General features: G+C 39.3%; 1 protein-coding gene across 1 annotated transcript; it reads left to right on the top strand.

The window, feature by feature from the left end:
- Window positions 1-9,211: 9,211 nt before the first annotated feature.
- On the top strand, window positions 9,212-24,546 carry LOC135189359 (mediator of RNA polymerase II transcription subunit 1-like). The gene is made up of 17 exons (XM_064169616.1): window positions 9,212-9,241; window positions 9,974-10,159; window positions 11,272-11,356; window positions 11,718-11,772; window positions 12,226-12,358; window positions 13,448-13,476; window positions 15,749-15,820; window positions 15,915-15,989; window positions 17,094-17,164; window positions 17,891-17,956; window positions 18,420-18,528; window positions 19,241-19,365; window positions 19,722-19,834; window positions 21,601-21,796; window positions 22,131-22,226; window positions 22,640-22,748; window positions 23,803-24,546. The coding sequence occupies exons 1-17, from the start codon at window positions 9,212-9,214 to the stop codon at window positions 23,876-23,878; spliced, it is 1,626 nt and encodes a 541-aa protein (XP_064025686.1). The 3' UTR covers window positions 23,879-24,546.
- Window positions 24,547-24,642: the final 96 nt, after the last annotated feature.

Below are 24,642 nucleotides of genomic sequence, written 5' to 3'. Positions count from 1 at the left end.
CACAGGAATAATGGTAATGTACACGATAACAGTGCCTTAATAATGGTATCTTTCACTGGGAAATCAGTGACTTAAATGGGAGATATATGTAAACAGCATGAACTCGTAATGTAAGGTGATATAGAAATAGACTTCTCAGTATATAGCCATTCAGGGAGGACACAAATTGTTTTGACCCCTCCCCTCCTCACAATTACTTGGCTGAAAGTCATCTCTAAGTTTAGAAATTCTGGTGATTGTTACCTCAGCTTCAAATCTTTGGCCTCGGTCTTCACGACCTGCAGCAACTGTGCTCTATTTGCAAACCAGGGGCACTTAAAAACCCCTCTTGTGCTCAGTTTTCTGAATTTTTTTACATGGATGTTCAGCTGGTGTTTAGTTCATCTCTAGGATTTAGTTGTGTTTGCCTCACATTTCAGTGCAAGCTAGCTTTTATATATTCCACAGAGTCTAAGGAACTCATAGCAAATGTGCAGTTCATTCATTAAAATACCAAAATACATTTACACAAGGAAATGTTGGATTCTGTAAAATGGAAGGGCAGGGGGGAAGGATACCCAGTAATACTGAATCACCAGAACAGTCAAAATAAGACACAAAACAGTTTGGATATTTCATGATGAGGAAAAAATTGCATGCAAGCTATGGTTAGCCTTTTCATGAGACCATGAAAATGCTGGACCAGCCTTAGCATGAGCCTGTATATACACTGCTTCAGAAGTCTTCAAGAAATGCTGGACCACATCCTGCACACCTTTGAACGTCTATATACTGTGTTACTTTTTATTACATATTCTAGAACCCTTCTGTTGGAAGAGTGGCTGAGTCATAGTTCAGGTGTCATTAGTACTGTGCTTTCCAGCCATTCAATGCTTCCTAGGGCACAGAGAAGCTAAGAATTCCCTGCCTTCAATACCTGCATTCAATTGTGCCCTGAAATCACATGGCTTTCAAAATCATTAGTTGCAGGAGAGGTGTCACCGTTAGTCAAAAAACATGCATTTTCAACCACTCCTCCCTCTCTTGTTCAAATCACCTTTTTCTGACCCCTTCACGTTGTGTGGGTGCAAATCTCCATTGCTGAAGTCAACCAAGTCTTCGTATTGATTTTAGTAGCAGTTTGAATCATGCCAAAAAAGGCTATCAGCGCCATTCTTCTGATCATTAGTGTTGTGGTTCAGATCAGAAGTGCACCCCTGAATCTAAGCTTTCAATTGTCTTGATGTATTGCTTTGATGTGCACTGTGGAGTGGTCTTGAGCTGGCAAACAGATTCATGTGGAGTGGGACACTAATACACTGCAGGAGCACACCTCAGGCACTTCACTGTTAATGAGCATTCTGTCTGGGACCAAACTAGAACTAGCCCAAAATAACCTCTTCCCTATACTACATATGGTGGGTTGCCAGGATCTTGATACCAACTGTTTCTCTCTGTGGAAATGCCCCTTTTGCACCGTGCTGCTTGTTAATGAACATGACCTTTGTCCTTTTAATCCCCTTTAGGGCTATGCTGTTTAAGACAACAAATGTAATTTTGTTTTCCATTTTTATCCAATTAAATAAGAATCAGTTTATAGTGTACCCCTCATCCTCTGTTTATGAAATGTCCCCTGGCACTTTGCCTAAATCAAGACAAAAATTAACTCTTTAACCCAGAATTGACAGAAATACTCCCATGAGATGCATTGTGTTAATAATCCCTGCTCAGTTGCTGGCAATTTACCATAGTGAGCACATCTCTGTAGGATCCCTGACATTTTAAGGTGTGACTCTGGCTCCTTAATGTGATAAAGTGACCCGTCAGAGGAGAATGAGTATTGCAACTGTTGCATTCCATTGCCTGCATAGCAGCACAGGGCTGGGCAGCCCGAGGTAGCAGCATGTTTGAATTGTCACTGCTCTCCGGTATTTAGATGCTACAGTGGGCACCTAAAATCACAGAGTGCAGCAGACATGTGCAGTGTGGCCCTAAGGATGTATGCCATGACTGTCCTTTGCTATCTATTAGCATGTCTGCCATGCCTAAAATACAGAGAGAAAAAAATCGCAAAGTGTAATTAAGCAGAGGGGTAATTAATTGTGCACCAGTAGTGTTTGCATTGTGTACCATAATACCACTAAGAAATCGACTGATTCTGCCAAGAATGTACTTTGGGTTAGAAAGCTAAAGATACTGTGGGCACATGAGACAAAACATATTTGAGTCTTTGGGGGAAACACTGATGTGCAGCTTCCTTTCCCATGGAGCAAAAAATACTTGTTGCTTGTACTCCAGCACATATTGTAAAGCATGCAATATAGGTCTAAATTATGCAGAATTGAATGCTGACATTTTATCTTAGATTTCTGCTGACATGAATGAATGAGACATGATCTTTGGCAAACCACCTTACCACACATAGAACACCTGTTCTTTCTTTGAGATCTCAATGAATCTTCCAGGAGGGAAGAGACTTTGTTTTTCTAAGGAAATGAAATTAAAAGGGAATAAACCTACTTACTGATACTTGAGGGCACTCTCCTGCCCTCTCCTTCAATGCAGATTTACTTAGCATGTGCTGGGTCTGTGTGTCTGTATGGTGTGAAATATTCATAGAATGGCTTAGGATGGAAGGGACCTTAGAGATCGTTTACTTCAATCTTCCCTCCATGGGCAGGGAAGCCTTTCACCAAGACTTGGCTGCTCAAGGCCTTCATCCAGCCTGGCCTTGAAGACCCCCAAGGAGGCATCCACAAACTCCCTGGGCAACCTGTATCAGAGTCTCACTACCTACTGCTGGCTCCTCAATCAATACACCTAAGTCTCTTTCTTCAGGGCTACTCTCAACCCACTCTGCACCCAGCCTGTATTTATGCCTGGAACTGGCCTGACCCAGATGCAGGACCCTGCATTTTGACTTGTTGAACCTTATGCATTGGGCATTGTCCCACTTTTCAAGCCTGTCAAGATCCCTCTGGATGGCATCCCTTCCATCAAGTGAGTCCACCACACAGCTTGGTGTAGGCATTGCTGAACTGAAGTCAGTAGAGTGGGGAGGGTTTCCTGATAGTACAAACAATTTCTTTTTTATGCTAGCAGCACAACTGGATTATAACTTATTAGACAACTTTTTATTATCAATATATAAAGGCACATGAAATGCATTTGTGATTTGATGGAGTTTCTAAGCAGCAGGACTGAAGGAGAGAAACCATCCAGCTCAAATCCACCATGTATTCTGGGGACAACCACCTCCCCCCAACATAAGGAAAGAGCTAGAAGCTTTCACCTGCCTTGAGCCTGTACCATTTGTAAACAATGACAAGAAACAACAGATTAAGAAAATAGTAAACTGTTGCTTGGCTTATTAGCAACATACTCGTCCTTCCCAAGTTTGTAACTGTGTGCTCACACCTAGAATACACCTGTGTCCAGTTTTGGGCTCCCCACTTCAAGAGAGACAGAAACTTGAGCATCTCCCCTATGAAGAGAGACTGACAAACCTGGGACTGTTTAGTCTAGAGATGAGAAGACTGAGAGGTGATCTTATCAATGTATAAAAATATCTGAGGGGAGGGTGTCTAGTGGATGGGACCAACCTCTTTTCAGTGGTCAGCAGCAATAAGACAAGGAGCAGTGGCTACAAATTGAAACATAGAAGGTGAGGAGAAACTTTACAGTGAGGGTGACTGAGTACTGGAACAGGCTGCCCAGAGAGATTGTGGAGTCTCCTTCTCTGGAGTCTTTCAAAACCTACCTGGATGTGTTTCTGTGCAAACTACCCTAGGTGATCCTGCCTTGGCAGGACCTCTGGAGATCCTTCATTCTATGTTCGTGTAAGGGATAGTCAAAGGTTAGGGATACTCTACACTTCAGGTACATAACTGACAAGCAGACTCTACTCAACAGAGCAATAGCTGCCTTGGGGGTGTGGTGCATCAGTTGAGAGGTTGAATCTCCAGAAACTAGCAGCAGAATCTGATGTGACAAATGTTAATTTGGTGTCCGCTGTTAGGCACTAGAACTCCAGGTCCTAGGAGACAGCCTACTGGATTGGGATCCAGGTAATCTTAACAACACTTTGTGTTGGTTTGAGCTGGGATAGGGTTAATTTTGTTCAAAGTAGCTGTTTTGGGGCTGCGTGAAAACAGTGGTGATAATGCAGGGATGTTTTAATTATAGCTGTGCAATGCTTACACAGCATCAAGGCCTTTTCTGCTTCTCACACTACTCCACCAACAAGTAGGCTGGGGATGCATGAGAAGCTGGGAGGGGACAGAGCTGGGACAGCTGACTCCAACTGACCAAAGGGATGTTCCCTGTTGTATGACATCAGCAAGGAAAGGTGAAAGAAGAAGGAGGAAAGTGAGATATTTGGAGTTACGGCCTCTATCTTCCCAAGTGACTGTTAGATGTGACAGAGCCTGGCTTTCTTGGAGATGGCTGAACACCTGCCTACCAGTGGGAAGTAGCAGTTGAATTCCTTGTTTTGCTTCCTTGTTTTGCTTTGCTTGCATGCCCAGCTTTTGCTTTCCTTATTAAACTGCCTTTATCTTAGCCTATGAATTTTCTCACTTTGACCCTTCTGATTCTCTTCCCCAACCCATGGGGTGGGGTGGGCAGTGAGCAAGTGGCTGTGTGATGCTTAATTGCTGCCTGGGTTTTAAAACATGACAGACTCTCACAGTGATCCTGGTGATTAGGGCCATGAGGACCTTTGTATTTAGAGGTTAAACTGTAAAGGTAAGAATAGCCTTTCTTTCTCTATGCTTCTGGAGCACATACAAAGCAGGGAGTATTTTCGTGATAGGCAGAGAGGAACATTTGCTATTTTAAGAATGAGAAAGTCCAGTCCAGATTCTGAACCCTATGAACCAACACACACACAAAGGTTGTGTGGGCAGTTGCTCCTCTTAGTCTTGCTCAATATATGAACATATTAATCTGTTAGTTGACAGAGGAGCTTCCCATCATCTGTGACTGCCTCAAAACCTTTCAGACATGTCCCCTCACACTTGCAAAGAGATACATACTCAACAAAAACCAGATACTGAGATTGCTGTAATAAACTACTGGGCAATGAGATACTTAAGTTCACTTAGTGCTATAAGGTGTCCAAATGACATTATTCTCACTACTCCATCTGAGCATGTCATGATGCTTAGCACTCACAGCTTTCTTACCACTGTGAGAAGATAAGCCATTCCCAAATGCTTTGTACATATAGGGAAAGTGCAGTTAAGTGACTTGAATAACAGTGAATTCAAGAGTAGTGATGAGATTGCAGTCATTCATCCTGTGATTCAACAGAACTAGGAGAAATTACATCATTCTAGTAGGTGACTAGAAGCCAGGAAATCAGAGATTTAAAGGTTACAGCACAGCTGGTTTACAAGATATTAAGCTCCTATAACATTATTAGGAACATAGTTAAGCAATTACAAAATGTCTAACATATGGGCACTCAAATGTGTAATACAACATTTATTGCATGTATTTATTACAAGTCTTCAAGCTTTGGTTTTAAAACATCAGCTATAAAAAGCAATATCAAATTGCTCAACCAATACAGCATGGTGTAAAATACATAGTTTATATGGAATACCTCTCTGTATGGCACTGATGTAACATCTTGAAATGGCATTTGTTGGGATTTATATATTGTCTTTCCTGAAAAGTGTGTCCTTCCTACACACTATTTTAGTGAAATCAGTATTTGCCACTGAGTGCTGCTTCTTTTTTTAGTCTGCATATTATACAACTCACATCCTGATATATATTCAATCAGAACACTTAAGCCTAACAATCATCTCCAAACTGCTATTGGTTTAAAATAGCTTGAAGTAGCCTTATAGTCATGTCACTTTTCTGTCATGTAAATAAGACAAAAATATTTGTAAACTATCTTTTTTCTTATCTTAGCAGTATCTATGTCATTATTTCTCCTGTATTTCACTTTTAATATATTTTTTCTGCTTTCCACATCCTTCCTTTTCTATTGCTCCTGTTTTTCATACTTTCTGTGATTTTATGCTTACTTCATGGCTTCCATGTGTCTTTTTACAGCCTTTCCTCTTTTGTTTCTCTAGTCTCTCTCTTTGAAGGTTCTCTTCTTCTGATGGGGACATGCTATAGTGGAGTCAGGTAAACTGCAGTTTGGTTTCTAGTTCTATGGCTGTGACCCCCTCTCCCCATCTGGAAAAACAGCATAAACAAGATGGCCTCTTGTGTTGTTAGCTTTGGGACATACTCATGGAAAAATCCTTTAGGCACAACTATACTCTTTCTCTGATTCGCCCCTACTCTGCCTCGCTTATCTCCTCAGTACTCACCATGATTTTCAGCTCCTCACTTAACTGAACTCCCATTTTCCCCCCTTCAGTAGCCACATTTTCAGTGTGGACCTTCAACATATGATAGTTATTACTAATTCTGACACGTTTTGCAGATTATGTCCCAGGTGCGTTTGCTTTATCTCTTATCCTGAAGGAGAGCTGTGGTGGGTCTTTAGTGATGGGCTTCGTAATTTCATGTGACTGATGTCAATAAAGAACATGAATGATGGTGCAGCACCTGACTTAGTTATAAAAATGATCAGAAGAGTCTTGGAAAGATGAGATGTGGGATAAGTAAAAAATACTGTTATTAACATCAGTTATGATAGCCTATGAAACCTGGTAAAGGGAAGGTGTGTGCAAGTGAAGCCAGCCCTCCAATATTCATTCATGAGGTTAAGTTATGGCTGTATGTCTCCAATACCTTTGGGATAAGACTTAGACAAGACCTACTTGGAGACTGTAATGCAAATGTCAAGCAGAAATTGGATGTTATCTATATCTTGACTGCCCTCTGAAGAAAATCTATGTTCTGTCAGTGTCACTGCTTTTCTACATTCATGGCCATTTACTACAAACCTATTTTTTATATATCTGTCTTTGGCTTTGAAGGATCTGAATCACTTTCAGTGAAGTAGGAAACAGTCATAGCCTGTCAGTGTTAAGTGCCTCAGAGTGCAGAGCCAGAAGTGCTATTCAGTGAGTTGTGATGTAAAACTGGTTCAGCCTATATGACTGTAGTGAAATAAAATGCAGGCACCATCTTTCTGACGTTACTCTAAGGAACAAAATAGTTACACTTCCTAACTGCGTTGATGCTGTAGAGAGTGAAGGAAAGGTGAACAAAACTTATTGCAGTATTTACGGATTGTAAAGCCATAAACTACAGATTGTGTCAGACTAAGCTATGGCTCATAAAAGCTAAGCAGCACTAGGTTTAGCCTACCTTAGGTGGAAGAGCACCTAGGCCAGATAAAGGATTGAGTGCTCATGATTTTTGGAAAAACTGAGTCACAGTCCAATTACCTGCAAACACTGATTCACAGTCCAGTTACATGCCCACTTTATAGCTCTGTCACTGCTGATCACTTCCAAATCCCAGGGCACTTCGTGAAAGAACACAACAGCACCTTTAGTCTCCTGAGACTAGGTATCAATATAGATAATCACAGCCACACCTCCCATCATATGCTGCAGTTCTAATTGGAACCACTGGTTTTCACTGGCCAGATCCACAGTTCTGTATTTAGACTTACTGTGGACTGTTACGTAGCTACTGTTTTCTTTGGTCAGTTCAGCTGAGGGCTTTTGGAAAGATGCAATTTAAGAAAACGCTGGAAGTAGGCCAGTGGAAATACTGCTGGTGATTTATTTTGATTTGTATTCTTCAGATGAAAAACAAACAAACAAACAAACCTGCAATCCAGGCTGGATGTAAGAGTAATAGCAACCGTCCTCTGCAAAAGTTAGACCAAAACAATACACCAGTATTGCACTGAATATGGAGTTCTTGGAATGTTCTCCAAACTGCTATCATTAAAACATATTAACAGTATGCAGTTTTCCCTTGTCCTGTGTTAACATCTACAGCATCTTCACTGAAACAGTTTACTTGAATTCATGCAAGAATCTGAATGGAAAATATATTGATCCTTTCTGAGACAAGTGGACATTCAATGAAAGAGAAAAAATGTCAGAAATGGAAGAAATATGATATTACAGAGCGTTACTTTTGTATTAATCACAGTTTCCAGGGCATACATTGTGGAGCACGTTATGGAGTCAGGAATTTAGCAAGGTGCAGAAAACCATGACAAAAAGAAACATAATAGTAATAATAATGAATTTCTTGAAAGGTAGAAGCATGCCATTTTTAACCCTTTAAAAGACAATAAGATCACCTCCAGTTATTCGAGAGGGAGATTTTTCTCTGGGCACAACATGTTTTATAACTGCACATGAAATTTTCTTGCAGCATCAGCTTTTGCTGAACATGCAGGGTAATCCAGAACAGGTGGGCATGCAGGATCCAGGTGGCAATTCCTATTATCTTTTATACTGATGATAAGGCTTAGCCAGTTGCTTTATTTTCCATAAACTGACCCAGTTAAACATTTGTGTATCTAACATGCCTGAGATGCTATAATTAGAATGTTTTTAATTATTCAACACTCTTAACTCTTCTCTTGAGAGTGGTAATTTGATAGGATAGTTCCGAATACTAGAACAACACCTTGATCTGAGGAGTAGTCTGACAAAGCTTAAGCTACTGTTTCTTGTGTATGATCTTAGCCACTGCTACACTTCTATGTAGGTATGAAGGCTACTGCTTGTCTTGGAATATTTGCCCTGCTATGAAAATCTGTCACTATCCTTATCCTGGAAAAATATGTAGATTTATCTACTGAAATACATATATTTGAGCACAATAGAAATGGTTATTTTGTGTTTAAAAAATGAACTGAGTTTTAGACTTGGCTGCATGCTGGACTGTGACTACTTAAACCTCAAGTCCTGTATTTGCAGAGCAGCTATTGTACAGACAAAGTGAAGAGTGACATATTTCCCCCCATTATTTTGGAAGTGATCTTTTCAAGAGAGTCAGCAAATAATTTACATCTCTATTTCCTCAGGACATGATCAAACCACTGTAGTCAGTACCAAGATCACAGAGTCCAATAAGCTCTGCAAACATTTATGACAATTACCACAGAAACATGAAATGCTACCCAGCTGTGGTACATCATACATGCACACATCCCTTCACACAATCTGGACTGAGGCAACCTGCTTACTGTAGATGAGCCATAATATGTGTTCTAGCCCACAAGAAAACATTTCAATACTGTTCAAGCAAATCTAAGCTAAAATGTCTGTCTAGAAATGCTGAAAACATGTTTGTAAATGAATGCATCGAGTCACGGGTAAAGACTATACCTACAGACTCTTGCAATGCCAGTTTAAAACATAAATTGATATTTAATAGCATAAACTAATAATTTTAGGGAATTGTGATCTACCACAAGTGTGGAGTTACAGAATGAATTCACCTCATCACCTTTCACATCCTTTGTTAACTTATTTAACTCAGCTGTGTTGATTTTCTCTGCATTGAGATTATCTCTCTCTGCAGAATCATGGAGTAGGTTGTTTTGGAAGGGGCCTTTAGAAGTCACCTAGTCCAACCCTCTGCAGTGAGCAGGGACATACTCAACTAGACCAGGTCGCTCAGAGCCCCATCCAGCTTGATCTAGAATGTTTCTGAGGATGGGGCTTCTCTCTGGGCAACCTATGTCAATGTTTCACAGCCCTCAAAGTAAATTATCTCTAATTTTATACCACTAATGAAAATTAGTTGTAATAAACTCTAGATGGGTGCAGAAATCTGGATGCTTGGAACTCGTGACAAGGTCTTGGTATTTATTAAGCATATATATGTGAGACTGTATATAGGTAAAGAAAGCCTAACTGTTTAACAAACTGGAGATAGGACTTCATCTCTGTATTTAATATTGAAAATACTTGCCTATACACAATTTCTCCCTGCAACTTTTCTGTCAGAAGTCTTACAAAGCTTAGATGCTTCTATGCAAAATTCAATTAAATGCTTTTTTTTTTCTTGCCTCATCTTTTGAAACATAACACTTAAGAGTTAGCGAGGTTTTACATTTTTCTCCCCTTCAGTTTTCCTAGTTGCCAGTGTAAGTAGATGGCTTTATATTCTGACATGTTTTTCAGGTGCTGCAACTGCTGTTTCTACAAATGATTTAATGGAACAGTTGCGTTTAAAGTACCAACATAAACCATGGACTGAAACTATGAAACTTGTGCATTTTTGCATGGTAAGAATCACAGATTAGGTGTGAGAAGGCTACGTGGTATAAGAGCAGGTTGCTGAGGTAGCTCAAAACCTGCTTGCCTTAAAAAAAAAAAACCAAACCACAAACAAACCCATAAAAGAAAAGCCCTTTGAAAACTGGTGCCTGGCTCCTGCTTTTTCTTCCAACAGTGAGTTAAGAAAAAAGCTCCCTGAATTATTTTAACACTGTTGAGGCTGGTTTTTGCATCATTTTAACTCTTCATGAATTAGTGCTGACTGTCTAATACTTTAGGCTCTTTTCTGTTGTTGTTAGCACATTGATGGTATGTAATGTCAATTTCTTACCCTTAGGAATGGGAGAAAAGACTGTTTTTCAGAAACTGGCCCCAAACCTGCTATCTAAACTCTCTCCTGCTGTGATACCTTAAGTTGCTCCATGCTTCCCGCCATTTCTGCAGCTAATTAGATTTAAGGATCATCTTTGTGAAAAGCAGCTTAGCACAACTGCTGTGAACTTATATAAAAGTCCCACTTGTTTCCATGCCTCTTTTTATTAATGCTTAACTAAAGCCTTACTCTGAAAACAATGGCCTGAGTTTGAACATAGTGAAAACTTTAGAGCAGTGATTGTTCTTTGTGAATTGAAGTGTGAAGTATGAGAAGTTCTCAGACAAGAGCTAGAAGAGAGGCCTGGAAGAGTTTGCTTGCTACTTAACATCTCAGCTGGAACTTGCATTCCGAGTCTAGCCAAGTATATCTGTGGTGCTTACTGATCTCTCCTTCACTCAAGAAGACTCCTTCTAAAACAGAAATACTTTCTTAGTTGATTTCTAGTATCACAGTGAAATTACCTGTCAGAGTTTGTGTTCTGCTAAGAAGAAAAGGGAATGGGAAGCTGCTCCCTGCCCCAAAGGCCTCTGAAATATAATTACTGCACAACAGGTTCTTCACAAACCCATTCTGTGCTGCAACTTTGGAGATAGGTACAGTCATAGGTCACCTCTATGTGTGACAAAAAGGTATAAGTAGAGTTCTTTTGTCCTGGCCACTGGTGGTGTGTGTCTTGTATGCATGGATATTCCTCTTTGGCTAGTAATTTAAGAAGCCTGTCTCTTGTTTTCACAAACATGCTAGGATAAGCCACTTCAACAGCCTGTCAGTAACGCTCCAGATGGTCCATTGCGCTCTTGCTTGGAGAAGATACAGAGGACATTAAATGGTAACAAGCTGTCAGAAAACTCAAACTCTATTTTTTAAGATTCTGTGGAAACTACCCATCTTTCTCTACTGGTGGTGTTTGCCCAAAGGGGTTGGGTGCATAAACAGAGAAGTGGAAATGACATGAGAGACTTGTGCCTTATTTTTGAACTAAGGCTTCAGGCTATAGCTGTTGTCTAAATTTCTCCAGCACAGCACTTGTTAATCATAGGGTAATAGATGTCATTAATAAGAGGTCATGCAAAAGATACTATTTTCTCATTACCTAAATCATACTCCTTAAAGCAGGATAGTACTGGATCTACTTCTTGATCATTGCAGCCTGATTAAATAACAATTCCACTTTCTTTTTTTCTTTTTAGCTAAATCTTTGTTTTCTGTGATGAACAGATTGGAATCTTTATCCAAACAAAATGGGTGAGTTTGTTTATGAATTAATGCAAATGAGCAAGCATAGTCCCCAGTTCAGTGGAGAATACCATCTGGATGGCTTGTCAGCAATATTTTTTTTACCTCAGTGCTCTAATGGAGTCTCTATTTCTTGGAATGAGCATAACTGCTTATTTTGATTAGCCCTTTGTGAAAGAAGTTGTTGAGGGCATGCATGCCTAGATCCCAAAGCTACAAGCTGAGGTAGACAGTTTTCAGCCATCCAACTTGAGGATGCAAAGAGTAGAGCACAAATATCTTGCCTGATGGGATAATTTTTCAGAAGCTGAGCCAAGGAAGAGTTATTTTTGAATAGTAGCCCTGGAGCCTCTTCCCATGACTACGTAAACTACACTCATTTCCTTTCTTCACGTGACAGAAGTTTTAGATATACAAGGCTTTATTTATTTATTTAAATTCAGCTCTTTCCTCTCTCCTCAGGCTTAATGCTTACATTAGCCCCAGTGGGACTACCTGCTATATGTCATCAAACATGTTTTATATAGAAATTCATCTGGAGAAGGATGGAAAGGTGGTGGATGTCAAGTTGGCTCACCTTGGAGAGGCTCCTGTGGTAAAGTCAATTTTCTCTTTCACCTCCCTGTAGTCTCCCACCTGGCCTCTAACCACCGTGTCAGAAAGTCTTTGGCTTCCTTTTGGTCCTGTCACACCTGCCAGCCTGTTCATGACATCAGCTTCCTCTTCAGGCACCTTAATCTCTCACTTAAACTTAGAACTCAGTTACAGATATGAAGTGCTGTAAGTGAAATACTAAGTTAAGGTAAAACTCATCTGGTCTGGCTATATTCCAAGAATTTTGTAGTGGCCTGCTTAAATAGTGGTATTCTCCTGCTTTGATGATATCTATATACAGTAAACAACAGAGTCTTAAAATATTTACCTAGCAAGGTGTAGTGCAATATCCCAGGGGATGTCTTGGAGCTGTTGCCAGAGATTGTTTTTCCCTTCTGGCTTCTTTAGGTGCATTCGTACTAATGATGATGTTTTTCCTGCAAAATTTCTCATTAAAATGTTGGCAAAATATCCCTCTGCAGTTCACAAACCATATTTTGAAGTTGTTTACTCTTACAGACAACTCTACAAATCAAAGATTTAGCAACAAGCTGTTGAGGGGAAGGGAGAAGGGAGCGTAAACTCTGGTTTTAATCAGTAAGCATCCAAATGGTTACATTAATTTGGAGTTAATTTAGTCTCTCTCTATTTTTTTTTTTCAGTTGCACTTAGCACAGGAATTTCAAGTTGTTCTGTTTAGCATAGGGCTGTTGATGAGTGAATGCTGGACAATATTATTAGGATGGAAATGCACATCTAGAGAGCTTTTAGAACAGTAACTGCTAATAAAAGAAGAGCAGGCAATAAAGCATTTTTGGTTGGTTGTTTTTTCTTTCTGGAAAGACTTTATCAACAAACTATCTGTTAATTGTATCATCCTCCACGGACCCTTTGTAATTCTAATCATGCTGTTATTTCCATGTTTTAACTATTGTAATATTAGTTTGGGTTTTGTTGGTTAGGTGTTTGCTTTAAACTCATCACCTAACTGAAAGTAATGGGGAACAATCTTAGTGCTAGCAATGAAATGCTTTTAAGAGATGTTTCACGAAGGATGGCAACACAAAACTCCTCTCTCTTATTCCTCTAGGTTTGTGACGACTTGGTGCAGCACCTAAGGTAAAGGATCGCACTGAGAGCCTATTTTTGAATGGAAAGGAATTCCTAAGCTTTGTGTTTCCCTGAAAGTTGTGGAGAACTCAAGGCTAGAGCTGTTTATTTGGTTCTTGCACTGAAACCAAAGAGAAAAAAACAGAAAAAACAAGAATCAGGAAGCAATAACATGAAGCCAGAAAATGACAAAACCACTAACACCTTTTTTGAATTTTATATGGGAGGTTGGTTCCAGTTCTCCATATTGGAGGTTGGTGTAACAATTATTACCCACTTCCAGTTAGCAAATTCAAGGCTAAAACCGCAGCAAATATGATTTTGAAAAGATGCTCCAGGTGCTACTTATTTCTCAAGTCATTACACTGAAACCAGCTAAACTGCATCTGCTTCAACAGAGTGAGGAGAAAGAGTAATTCCCAATACATTTGCTCTACCTGTCAGCTGGACACAATCCTTCAACACTGGCATTGCTGATTGCAAGAATTACAGAACTACTTGGACCCATAATTTTGGAAATTGATTAACAATGATAGTTCAGAACTGCCACATTTACAGATCCAAACCAGATATTCCTTTCCCCCTTTTCCTTCTATCAAACACTGAAAGTCTATGTATTATCCTTATGCAAATATTTCAATTACACATCCTTCAGGCTTCTGTCACAGTCATGAAAGCAAGGTGCTATCATATGGCCTGTTTTTCTGTACACATGCATAGGAAGAGCTGTTATTTTCATTTTCTCATCTAGCAGTAGGGCACTATACATACATCTATATTTTTTTCACTACCACATCTTCCTCTGTCTGAATAGTTGCTGTTCTGGGTCAGGCCACCACTTTAGAAGTTTAGAAGTTCTCCAGCCAACATGATCAAGGTTCCAGGTTTTACTAACAATGAATACATATTTAAATAAATGGATTCTTATTTAAATACCTTAGCAGAACAGTTGAAGGAGAAGGTAAAGAAAGAATAATCATTAACATTGAATATTTCAGCTCTCTTCTCTCTACACCTATAACACATCATCAGTTTTCCCAGCCCTCTTTTCTTTCAGAAATGAAGTTATATTAACTTCATGGTTGTAGACAGCTATGTCTTAAGTGTTTTAACTTGCATTTTCCTAGGTTTTTGACTCCCAGTGATGTCAAATGCCAGCAGTTTGGCTCTGAGTGATGCCATTTCATTGCCATTGGCACTGTGGGTACTACTTGTCTGCATTCCTCTTTTTGTTAGAATTTGGCACAAAGTACAAGTATCCCTTTTACACCTCTTGGTGTACTATTTTATTTGGTCACAAGACAGACTGTTATATGTGTTGTGTTTTCTGTCAGTCTCAAACTAACTATAAAATCATGAAGAATGAACCAGCTAATGCATAAGCTGGTGCTTTATCTGTACCTCTATGTGCAGTATCTGCTTCCATCCCTTTTCCCTGCTTCCCCACTAGTCCAGTTAGAAGAGCTGACTTGTTTACGTTTCTGTTTAGAAAGATTTTGTCCCAGGGGGGAAGTCCAGGCAGGCTTAGTAGACTTCTCCCTGGTGATCCACATTGCAGCCACATCTGCACATAAAGGGAAGGTCTGTCTCCTTGAGCACAGCTCTCTGTGTGACTGCAACACTACAGATTTTAGTAAGGCTTGTTAAAATCCACTTAAGCAGGTGAGTAAATACCTGGTGGGTTAGTCTGAGCAGAGCTCCAGGCTATCACAGATAATCAGAATCTGCAGGAAATCTGGGGTTTGAGGAGTCTGAGCCTTTCCTTCACAAATTTCTGCAAACCACTTGTCTCCTGTTTTGCTTGGTTGGGTTTTTGGTTTTTTTGATTGACTTATCTATCAGATGTATTTAAGATCCATCTCTGTCACAGGCTGTTGTGGAGTACACTATTAATACAATTCTTGACATTTTGATGAAAAGAGCTATATGCAAGAGCACTGTTACAGGGCAGTGTTACTACATGATCAGTTTATTGGAACACTGGGAAAAATGCTTTGCAGCTGATGAGCTGTCAGATTTGTGTATTACACACACCTATTGCTTTCAGTAGCACATATTTAACCGGTGTCAGCTATAATTAGCTTATTTGTTGCAACAAAGCCAAGGATTCACATTTCCTGGTATTTTCTAAGAAAACTTAAAAGCAGTGCTGCTGCTTGCCAGATCTGATGGGGAGAGGGTGCTCAGTCACTCTGAAACTGTGCTTTTGCTAGCAAGTTGCATAAAAGACCTATTATCTACCTCATTCAGTAGTGTGGTAACAATTATTTCCTTTCAGTAGGATGAAGAACTATGATGCCTTTGGAAAGATTCTAGAAGACTTGTCAAGTCTATATCAAACTCCAGGAAACAGGTTGCAACTAACGTTACTTGAAAAACTTTAAAAATCTATGGCCTGTTTTTTTTTTTACTGACAAAAAAATTACTTTGTCTTGTCTTCCTCCCAGAGAAATGAAGGCTAAGGGATACCTTGCTTTGCGGGCCCTTGAAAAAGATATTTATTCAATGTCTCTTCTAGACAGGTAACTTGAAGTCTTTCTCCCTCTCCCTCCACCTCCACACCCTACATTTCAGTGATGAGTAAGTTAAATCATCAAATTATAGAGCAGGATGTAGAAAGCTAAGGAGTTTTCTTCCATTGGAAAGCTTGAAGCTTTTCTCCAGCTTGCCAATCCTGGGCACACCAAACAACAATCTGCTGAACTCCTGTGCTTTATCTAAGAGACTTGTTGGTTGCAGAGCTTGAGAGAACATGGATGTAACTATATACCAGAAGCTAACAGTTCATCTGAATGCCAGCACTCATGTTTAGATGCCCTTGTGGCAGAAGTGAAACATACCTTTTGGGGTCTTGCTGTTTGGATGTCTCGTGTGCTCAGGTCAGGAGTAGTGGATGTTTGCTTTCTTTCCTCATTTCTCATTTCTTCTTTCAAATATAAGGATTACAGGTTGTCCTAAACCCTCTGGTAATTGCACAATGATCTTCATTCTTTTCAGAAACTCAGACTTGAAGGCAGTGCTTTCCTTTTGAAGAATCTTTTCTGATATTTTGCCTATTAAGTACTCTGACCAAGCATTGGCCCTCTGTAACTTTAAGCACACTTGGCTTATTTTACAGCGTTCCCTTAAGAGGTATACTAATTGAATAAATATACTAGATCTTTGTTGATTATAGGTATCTCAGGAAATACTATTTATGAATTATAGAATATGTAAGTTAATGAAGTGCAAAGTTTCAATACACAGCTGTGTTATTGTATGACTGTATGTATTCAGCTGTGTGATAGCATACGAGGCTAGAGATTGGTTCTGTTTGGCTTAGTTCATACAGGTTATTTTCTCACTCATTGCTCAACCTGCCACTCCCAATAATTTTGTCCCCCTTCATTTCTGGTAAATAGCATATCAAATTGCAACAGCTCAGATATGGAGTTGAAACTGGAAGCCCAAACCCTAGGAGTAATGTGTGAATGGAATTACGGTGTTTCAGAAGCTGCCATAGCAAATGGGGGCACACTTCCAAGAAAGTATCATCTCCTTTTGATTAAGGGTGCAAATTACCCTCTACATTAGCTTAGCTAGCACTGCAACTCAGGAAACACTAATCAAGATGTGTTTTGAACCAGAATGCAGGATGTAAACAGAATTACTGAAGTACTTCATGGAAAAGTAGGACACCTGGTGCCAAGAACAGGAGGTGATTTTTTTTTTCCCTTTCCTTCATAGATTCAAAGAATTTTAACCAGAAAAAGAAACCCTACTGAATTGACCTTTGTTAACAGAAAAGATCCTCCACTATAAAATAAAACATGCTGTAGGGACTTGATGTGTCTGTATTCTCAGAAATGTTACAGAGATACACGAGAAAATACAAAGAGGCCAGGTGTTTTTTCTGCTGCTGTAACACTGACTTTGCAGCACCCAAAAGCAAAGGTGGCAATACTTTGAGGTTATGTGGGAAACCACATTTTGGGAGTAACCATGAGATGATAGTGGTAGCAGCTGTGATAATACTTATGTTGCCTAAAGGGCAAATAAAGTCAGCTGATATGGCTTATCTACACTGTCAGAAGTGAGCTCTAACTATAGCCATGTTAAGGTTCATAAAAGAACTTCTAATGTCTGCTACCACAACCCTTATGTGTCCCTTATGCAAGTATTACAGCTTTCCCTCATGTTTGTTAGTGACCAAAACTGAGCAGTTCAACCAGTTTAAGGCTGAACAACAGGTTGTTGTGCAAGAGAGAGGAACCTAATCTAACCCTTTCAAAGATGTCTGATAGAAAATGCTGTGATTTGAACATATACTGTAATTAGAGTTGTATGAAGAATCCCCTTCTGCCCATCTGCACTGCTTTTGTTTTTCCCCCTTTGTGTCCTCTGTTGACATGTGCAGTAACTCTTTTCTTTTTTAATTCCACAGGAACTCCAATGGTCATTGAATTTTACATTTCTCCTTATCAAGTCTTGGAAGCAGAACTAAATCCTGGTAAAGCTAGAAAAGCAGAGATAACTAATGTGATGGCTTTTTTAGCACTACCCATTTCATGAAGCAAACTTCCTTAGTGAAACTCAGAAATAAGATGTAAAACTCCAGTTTAGCAGAATGAGTTATGTGATGCACTTCATCACACTTAAAATGTACATTGGAAAACTACTTTCCCATTTCTTGGCAAACTGAAGTAAAAACACTATCAATCCAAACAACTACCTGGCCAACGTGAAAATGATTGGTGCTTGCTTGACTTGTCTCATGGTTTGCCCCTAAAGCAGCTATCAACATTGGGCAACTTTGGTATTCTGAGCATGGTTTGTGCAGGTTTCTGCTTGCTGGCCAAGCCATTAGAACTGTCAATTGGATTTGACCTTTCAAAGACCTTACCTGTATTTATATGCATAGGATTAATCTACACTATCAGGAGGAAAATAACACAGCTCTTTTTCACCCCCAGGTTCCCAAGTATGTGGAACAAAAGCAGTTGTAACTGTTGAAGGCACAGATACACTCCATAGGCTTTCTCTTTCTCCACTGCTTGTAGATTCTCAAACTGGAGAGGATAGGTGAGGCTCTGGACACTTCTCAGTACAGAAATGGATGTATGAGTCAGTGGCAATAACCTCAGCACAACTTGGCTTTCACCTCTGCTAAACCAGGCAGCTCTGGCTTATGGATGCTGGTTTATGGTGTTATGCTCCATAGTTACACCCTCTATAACTTGTGGCATTTATAGTTTTCCAAAATGGTCTTTAAAGCTAACATGTTCATATTTAACTGTGTATATTGCTTTGAACTATGGATTCATTCATAGATCTGAAGACAGAAGGAGCCAGTGGAATAGAACAGCTTAATTTCCTGTTATTCAACAAACAACTCTTGCATAGTTTCAGAATAAATAAAACATGTATCAAAGGATGTTATGCCTTAACTGTACAAAGTCCCACCATGAATACTGATATCTTCTCTCTCTACTTCAGTGCTAAGCTAGAAGGAAAGTCTGAAGTCATTATCCAAAATAAATCCTTAGTGAATAATCTATAGCAAACACCCTTGTGCATTGTTTCCCAGGTTCTGGTGGCTAGCTTTTCCTTTCTGCCAGTCTTCACAGTAACCTTGTTTGAAAACATTAAAAGCTATAGTAGCAGTTATAATGCAAAGCTTTTCTCAAGACAGAAAAATTATGGAACATAGTAAACCACTAAGGTCCTGACAGTGCACTGAGTCCTTCCTAAGCCAATTTCTGTAACAAGCTTTCATTCATTTTTTTTTCCCCAGCATACCTGCTTTTTTGCCACTGACTGATGAACTCAGCATGGATTTGTCAGCTTTTTTTGTGATGAAGTTTCACCAGCCTATTCCTATGTCCTCATCCAATATTGAAGAGATACAGAGGCTCACAGGCATGTTATAATTGTTTTTAAGACTAAGTAATTTTGTGACTATGCATAGCTTGTTTGGTGTTTATTTCTCTGTGTTAACATTATAAGAGATAAAAAAATGCTTTCTGAGGCAGAACACCCTTCTGTTCTATCAGTCCAAGTGTTACATTTTTGCAACCAGGCCAAAACAGAGAAATTCTAAGATATGACAATGACAGGCAAGGCTGTTCAACACACTACCTACAGGTTCCACTAGCCAAAAAGAGTGAGTAAGAAAGGAGATTAATGTTTTTGTCTTTCCAGAACACTGGTTTTGGTTTTAATAGTAGCTTTCATGTACCTAAATACTAATTAAAAAAAAAATCACCTGGTTTCAGGAATCCAGATTACTGGCTTGAAAGCAGCTCCTCTCTATGAGCTGATAGTTCAGTCCACCCTTGAAGAAAAATGCAGTGAAGGCTTGTCTACACATCAGTCCTGTTTCTTTGTGGTAAGTACAGTGTGTTTTTGGCACACATTCTGCCCTTGTGCAAGTTATATACTGAATTATATTTCCCCATTAGCTGACTTCAAAAAATCCCAACAGTATCTAAATGCTCTTTAGGAAAGAGTTCAACTTATTTACAAAACAATATCAGATCCTTTCAAGTAAGTGAATTAATGAAACACTGGGTCAGAAGCTGCTGAAGTCACCCTAATTTGTCTATGTGTAACCCAAATATTTACACTTCTAAAAACTGCTCAGAGCTTTATCATTAATGCCTTAAAAATAAGGAAATGTATTAGCTGCTGTGAGGAACAAATTCCAATATGGTACTTACCTAAGTTTTTGAAGGCCTTTATCACACTGGATGTCACACTGCATATCACACTGTTTGAACAAAGAGGATTTCTTGATTAGACAACACTTGATTAGACAACACTGGGAATATTGATTCAGGGCACTGGCAAGAGGGAAAGTGCAAAATGTTAGAACAGTGATGTCAGTTACTATCCACAGCCATGATTGTTTAATTGTAGATGGCTTCCCTTTTAATAATTGGTTTACTAAAAACAAACTAAAAATAAGGCTATATTAGATGTAGAGTAAAAGTTTCAGAACAAAAAATGGTGGCTAAGACACTTTCTCCCAGACTTATGAACAGGGCAACTACAAGACAAGATTCAAATATTTATTTTGTGGGTTGGTTTTTTTTTTTTTTTTTTTTTTTTTTTGCTAGGAGACATTAATTTTGCAGTTCATGACAACAAAAGAAAAGAGTACTTCTTTTGAACTAGCAGGTGTTAGCAGAGCCCATTGCCTACACAGTTCTTGGACTCTGAGTTGGTGGTGATGGTTCAGAAGGTAGTAGTAAGTTTACACCATGCTAAAATAAGGTTTAGCAAAGCTCTTCTCTATAAAACCCACAAAATGGGATAATTTTTGCATTTCCATTAGATATACAAAAAAGCCTTTGTAACCCTCCAGCAGCTCCCTAAAACACTAGTACTTGCTGGGAGAGTCTTTTGCTTCTCAGTTTAGATTGTATGTCTAGAAATAAATTATTAAATTGAATTCTAACCTTGAAAGAAAGGTAGAAGAAACCCTCTAACTCCATAAGCATGGGAGAAAAAAACTCTTTTGTCCTTCTCCTCAGGTTTCTTTAATGTAGACTCTGTTAATGAGCTGCCCTGCTGTCTTCTTAAGGTGACAGTTCCCATTTGGCATCCTGAAGCAGAGAACACAATTACTGGTCTAAATGTGTCACAGAATCACTGTGAACATGAAAAGGTGGCAAATTTTTATTACTGTGTCCTCTTTCCTCCTCTTCAAATGAATCATGAGGAGATATTCTAGCCAAGTGTGTACCTCCAAAGAAAGCACTAGTGATGGAGGGAGGAACAACATATGATGTCCCAAAGAGAATTCAGGCAAAACTGCTGCTCTATTCGTGTAACTGTCAAGCAGCACTTACTGTGCTTCTGAGATGCTCTGGTTGGTTTTCTATGGCCTGTAGGACTCTTAAGAATGATGGGGAGAATTGATGGCACTTGCCTGATCACTTGGCTCTGGGTATATTCTCCTACTTTAGATGCATTTTGGAGGGAGAGTGGATCTCATTTAGCTTACTTGATGGATTACACCTGAAATGCAGAGAGATGTGATGGACATGGTCGAAGTGTGTCTTCCAAAATTATGTTTGCTGTCAGACTGTGCAGTTGCCTCATTATATCAAGCTTCACTTTTCTCGTTTTGTCCTTGTTTTTGTTGTTCAGTCTCTTCCAGATTGCCCAAAGCACTGTTACTTCATAAACAAGGGCTCAGGAAAAGCAGATTTAGCAGGAGCCTTGGTTGCTAAAATCCCATTTAGTCACCCGAAGTGTGTACCTGGCATAATAGAGATTCTTCGACATCAGGTGGCACATAACAGCCTTATTAGCAGCTGTGTCTCAGAGAGGCATATCAATGAAGGTAAATTGTGTGGTTGCAAGGAATGGCAGAGCACTAGCAAGACCTAGCTTCTGAGATGAGTGTTAATATTACTGCTCCCTTGCCAAAGCTTTTCAGTAGTTGTGGAATATTTTAGGTAACAAAATTCATTAACTCCAGTATTACTCTCTCTTAGGTAATACTTTTTTAGAGGTCTCCTAGGCTTGACACCTCTAGAAGCATAAAGCAAGTTGGCAAAGTAATGAATAATTAAATTGTACTGTATCAGGTTTTTTTTAAGTTCTGGCATGTGCTTCAGCCAAACAGAGTCTAGGTTCAATGACTGCATATCACTAAATGTTAATTTTATTTCTAGATGACTCAGAACTGCTTTACTTTGAAGTGGTACCACACAAGAGCACCAGCTTTTCTGTCTTTTTCCTTCATCCTATGAAAGAGAATTTAGCCTGTGGTATGTGTGGAATAATTGATACTGTCTCTCTTTATTTGGCTGACAAGAGACTTGGCTTTATCTGGGCTCCTGCACTATACTTCTGGGATACAAATAGATTCTAAGGGCTACTCTCAGTGGTGTGGAACCCATAAAAAACATTAAGTTGCTGTTGTGCATAAAATGCTTACTAAAATGCAATCTGTGTTCAGCATAGAACAGAAAGTAAATGCAAGTAAGTTCTATTATGTCTTGATCTACAGTTAATTGTAGCTTCCCTGTTTCTGATTAAGAAAATAACAATTCTTGAAAAAGAGTGGCTGCAAGCCCCTTCCTGTCAAGTGCCAACTTAGCTCTCTTGAAACATCAGAATGAAAGAATGGCTTTCAGTGCTTGTGAAATGTTTACTTTAAAGTACTTCTGTTCTTTCTTAGTGGCAATTGATGTTGTAACTTCCAGAGAAGTCCAGTGCCACCTTCATTTACATCCTCAGGATCCAACTCTAAATGCTAGTGATGACTTTATAGCAAGAGCTGTGAAGCGGTATGTAGTTTCATTTTATTTCAGAACACTTGGAATGAACCCTAGATATTCCTTTAATGGAAAGAGCAGGTGTGTTCACAATGCCATAAACTCAGCAACCAGGAAACCTCACTCTACTAGAAAGTGGAAATAGTGACAGGAGGTTAGTCTCTTTGAGTGTCTCTTTCAAAAATGTTAAAGAGTAGTAGTGAGGTGTTTCTTTGTAGCAGAAACGATGTGAGCAGGGCAACACTTCTGAATGAAGAGTTTTACCTTTTGTAAAGTTGCTTTTTATTTTTGTAAGCATGCTTTTCTTAAGACTGTAGCCCATGACAGGCTCAGGACTCTTAAAATTGCAGGCAAAGACATTTTGCACATCCACCTTACACCAACCAGTGCTTCCTTTCTGAAGTGAAGCATAAATGGCATGTCTACCACACTGTCTCTGGCTTGTTTTCTGAAACAAATTCCTTAACTAGCAAGCTGCTCAGAAATAGGAACATAAGCCAGAGAAACAATTGAGCACCAAGTCATTTGGCATAAGCTAGTACGCAACTATTGTTTACTTGATGACAGTAAGATCAGTGTGGGCTGGATTTTGAGCCTGTTTAAATTAGCCTGCCCTGTCTTTAAGTCACAGGATATACCAGACACTGTTCCTGGAACCAGTTAATTCTATTGTTAAGAGTGGAAAAAAACTCTAGTGTAGATGGTGTTGAAGAGAAGATACACTCTCCAACTGCCTTACACAAAACATAGGAGCTGCAATATAAAACTCAGAAAGAACCAATGTATTTCAGTATCATTTAGGTATTCATTAAAAACACCCTTGTGACATTTTTTACCAAATCCTCCAACTGTTTCTATCAAAGCTTCTCTGCACCCCTCAGCTCAAAGATCCAGCATTTGATTTCCTTATGTAAACATGTACAACACATGCAGTTGTACTGCAGTAAGTGTCACACCTATGAGGTTGTACAAGGAAGCAGAGGCAAACCTATTGTTCAGGTGCCAGCTATAGTTGAAGAATGGATGAAGTTTGTAGTAATGACCAACCTTTCATTTCCTCCCACAGCTGCATGTCAGTCCCAGTTGTCATGAGAGCTATTTTCAGGAATGCTGCCAAGGTGAAAGCTGATTCACAAGCTTGAAACACAAGACATGGAAGCAGAAACAACACAAACACCCAACCAACCACCACAGCCAATTACAGATTCTAAGTTTTGAAGAAAGTCTTTCTGCTGCTGGTCAGCAAGATTTTTGCAGTGGTAGATAAGTCAGGTATGATTCTATTATAGGCAGCCTCAAAGGAAAATTTCTTCACAGCCTAACTGGAAACACTGGATGATAATATGGAAAAAACAACTCCCCAGTAAGCACAGAAACTTTGTGCAGAGTGGAGTGAAATAATTCCACTGCTAGTACAGAAGCTGTTATGACAGATAAGAAAAACAGTCTATTGTTTAATAATCAAATAAGAAAGAAGAAGTTTTCCCTGGCATAAATTACTTTTGCAGATGTAGCTGGAGAGAACTTGGCAAGCTGTCTACTTAGTAACTTGTGAATGGAGTTTCCTCTTTACATGCTATTAAATACACAGATGTAATACTCCTGAATTTGCAGTTTGAAACTCCCAAATTTGGAAAGTCTAATGCTGCTCTAGTAACCATTTTTTTTTCCTGTACCATATTCTACCAGAGTATAAAGGAAATTTCTGTCTAACGTAGGTGTTAAAAGCTACAACATAGCATGTGTGCTTGTAGAATTATTTATCTGTCAGCATTACAGGAAATAAACTGAGAAAGTTGTTTGAACCATTTTGTACAGCTGTAATTAATGCAGCCCACCCTATTTGTCTACTATTTCAAGTTCAGTAAGAGACTCTCACAGTTCCATAGGTGCTAAATGGCAGCCA

This window comes from Pogoniulus pusillus, chromosome 32, assembly GCF_015220805.1.
Source record: "Pogoniulus pusillus isolate bPogPus1 chromosome 32, bPogPus1.pri, whole genome shotgun sequence".
Taxonomy (NCBI): domain Eukaryota; kingdom Metazoa; phylum Chordata; class Aves; order Piciformes; family Lybiidae; genus Pogoniulus; species Pogoniulus pusillus.
Note: the sequence above shows the minus strand (reverse complement) of the source record. Positions and strands in the feature narration are given on the sequence as shown.